The sequence below is a fragment of the Girardinichthys multiradiatus genome, chromosome 3 (genome assembly GCF_021462225.1).
Source record: "Girardinichthys multiradiatus isolate DD_20200921_A chromosome 3, DD_fGirMul_XY1, whole genome shotgun sequence".
NCBI classification, from domain to species: domain Eukaryota; kingdom Metazoa; phylum Chordata; class Actinopteri; order Cyprinodontiformes; family Goodeidae; genus Girardinichthys; species Girardinichthys multiradiatus.
Genome location: NC_061796.1, coordinates 28,295,934 through 28,298,768, shown reverse-complemented (window position 1 = coordinate 28,298,768; position 2,835 = coordinate 28,295,934). Strand labels below are relative to the sequence as shown.

At 36.4% G+C, this 2,835-nt stretch overlaps 1 protein-coding gene across 1 annotated transcript; it reads right to left on the bottom strand.

Annotated features, from left to right (window-relative positions):
• Nucleotides 1-1,388: 1,388 nt before the first annotated feature.
• LOC124866020 (protein S100-A1-like) lies at nt 1,389-2,589 on the bottom strand. Its single transcript, XM_047361611.1, has 3 exons — nt 2,435-2,589; nt 1,736-1,890; nt 1,389-1,637 (listed from the first exon to the last, which is right to left on the bottom strand). Exons 2-3 carry the CDS (start codon nt 1,871-1,873, stop codon nt 1,476-1,478), a joined length of 300 nt encoding a protein of 99 aa, XP_047217567.1. The 5' UTR covers nt 1,874-1,890; nt 2,435-2,589; the 3' UTR covers nt 1,389-1,475.
• Nucleotides 2,590-2,835: the final 246 nt, after the last annotated feature.

The following is a 2,835-nucleotide window of genomic DNA, read 5'->3' as shown; positions in this document are numbered from 1 at the left end:
AACCAACGCCACCATGTTGAAAGTTCGACTATGAGGGTGAAATGCAAATTCATTTAGTCAGTAACCAGGCTTACAATCAGCAATAAAAGCATCTTCATTTTTTTAGTAAATGTATTAAAATAAAAAGTTGATAAAATAATTTAATAACAAAGCAAAACAAGCAAATGTATTTTTCTGCGTTTTAAACTTTAACACACTGTAGTAACAGACTTACTGAAAGAGGATTTACAGTTTAATATTTAATGAGATATAAATAGTAAGAAATAATAAAGAGTTTCACGCTGTTTAAACTTTTTCAATGTGACCGTCAGTAAATCAATGAATGCATGGAAGCCCAGTTGGAGTCTCAGGGTGGGTGAGAAACCTCCAGCTTTCCCACAGGGATTTTTGACTTTTAGGGGAACTTTCTTTTAATTTGTCAAACTTTACAAAAACAACCTCCGTGCAAATAACTGGAATATATAATCAAACAGTATCTGTTTAAATAAATGAAAACGTTTGCCTTTTTTTGATTTTTAAGACAACATACAAGAAAATGAAAATGTCCAGTATTGTTTGTAGTGCGGTTTTGCAGGCCCATCAGCATTGTGGTACTTGGAAACACAATATTTACGGAGGAGTTACTTATTATAAAAGGTTTTAGAATCACAGCTGACATTTACTCAACTTACATATGTATACCGCTCTGTTTTAACGCTTTCAATTTAAAACATGAATAGAGGATTTTTCTTCCATGTTGGGTAAGTTATAATAAGATATCTGGATTAATTAAATTCAGTTTATTTATATAGTGCCTCTGTTTGTACCAAAATGGGTTTGGTAATCCAGAGTACACACAAAGAAAACATAGAGGCACTGATCCAGGAGTACTTTCTGAGTTAAAGAAGAAAAAGGATCACCCTCCTATTCATTTATGCTTTATATCTCCTTTGCTGCTTCCATTCTCATTGATATATCTAGCACCTCTTCCTGCCTTTAGTTTATTTTCCACATTTTTGTGATGAAATATTCTTATAGATTTAAATACCTGCCTGCAACCTTGTTCTGATACAACACAAAGAAGATGTTACACTTCTCATGCTCCCTATTGAAACTGGACCCTGCAAAGTTTTTTCTTGGCATATCAGAACTTAAGCTTATTGAGCCCTCAATAATTAAATTCCTGAAGCTTAATAAGGAGCTGTAGCAGCCGAAGATTCAAGAAGAATTTATGGGTAAGATGTGTATCAGATGTGAACTTGTCAAATCTCCAAGTTCTTTCAAAAGTATTTTAGTGCACTGGGAGAACTCATCCACCCTAAAATGATTGCATGAATCATTGCACAACACTACAGCAAGGTGCAGGCAGAAAACTCAAAAGTAAATAGAATAATCAAGCAAACAGTAAATATTGTCAAAGGTTATTTTTTAATGTGTCATACAACTCAGCAACATATTCCTATTCTTAAACAAGTCATTGGTCCTTTGTCAGCTCTTCACTTCTTGCCCTTCTTTTGGTGGTGCAAAGCGTAATGCTTTTCACAGGCGATTGTTAGTCCAGCGACGAAGGGAACAAACTCTTCAAAGTCCAGCTCATCATCCTTGTTCTGGTCCAAATCTTTAATGATGCACTCCACAGTGTCAGGGTTTTTCTGAGCCTGAAACAGAGTCAAACAGGAGAGCAAGAAGTTACATGCAGCCACTGATTCATCATAATGACAGGGCTCAGCACTGATGGGAGACAAAAGATCCTTACTTTCAGGAAGTTGGGCAGCTCTGTCTCAATCAGTTTTCTCAGCTCCTTCTTGCTCAGGGTGGTTTTATTCCCACCTTCCTTGGCATAATGGTGGAAAACAGTGATTAGGGACTCCATGGATTTCTCCAACTCAGTCATGGTTGCAGCACAGAGATCTAAAAAGAGGTGGAAAAAAAGAAGTGGCATCAAATTTCAGTTTTCTGAACTGATCTCATGGCAGTACATCTCCAGCTTGAAAGCAAACTCATCAAACCCATTTTTGTAGCTTTTAACGTTATTTAACATGTCTTTAAAGAACTGTGAGCATCTCCATTCATTTTGGCTATAAAGGTAGGTTGCAATCACATGGTAGGTTATAGTGCTTTCTCTAAAACCAACACATGCTTCAATGAGGATGTGGGTGTGGGTTTTACTGGCACTCAAAACAAATTCTTTTGGCCCGACATCATTTCTGGCAGATAAAGTTATACTTTCTCCTATGCTTCCCCCTTTCCTGCATCTTTTAATATTTAGTATTCTTTAAAATATAATATTAAATGTTAAAAAAGATGTAAACGACGTAAGGATTATAAACTGAGATTGTTGCTACTCTTAGAGGAGATACTGTACATCCTATATGAAGTTCCTAAAAGTCTCAAACTACTGGAAAAAAGGCACTGACACAGACATTTTGTGCTTAAATAATCATAAAAGCCTTACCAGATCAGGATGGAGGAGAATCGTTTCAGTGCAGAATGCTTGAGGTTACTGTTAGTTTATACAGGCGTTTAGTCATCCAGGAAACGCCCAACGTGAATAGGAGGAACAGGGAGGGGATAACGGAGGCATAGAGTGGAAACAATTGCAGCAAGCACCATCCCTGTTCGTAGTTTTCCACCCAAATCTAACAGCAGGGAATTAAGTAACCTTGTTGTTTTAATCCAATGTATCCACATAGAGAAAATAACTCTGTATAAAACCTCTGGAATATTTGCAGGAATAAAACAGCCTAACAAAAATGTGAGCCAACTTGAACGCTAAAGTATTAATGTCCCTTGAACCTTTTGAAAGTATATGAGGTTAGACCATAATCTTCTGTTTGTATTATTAGGATTTTCTGT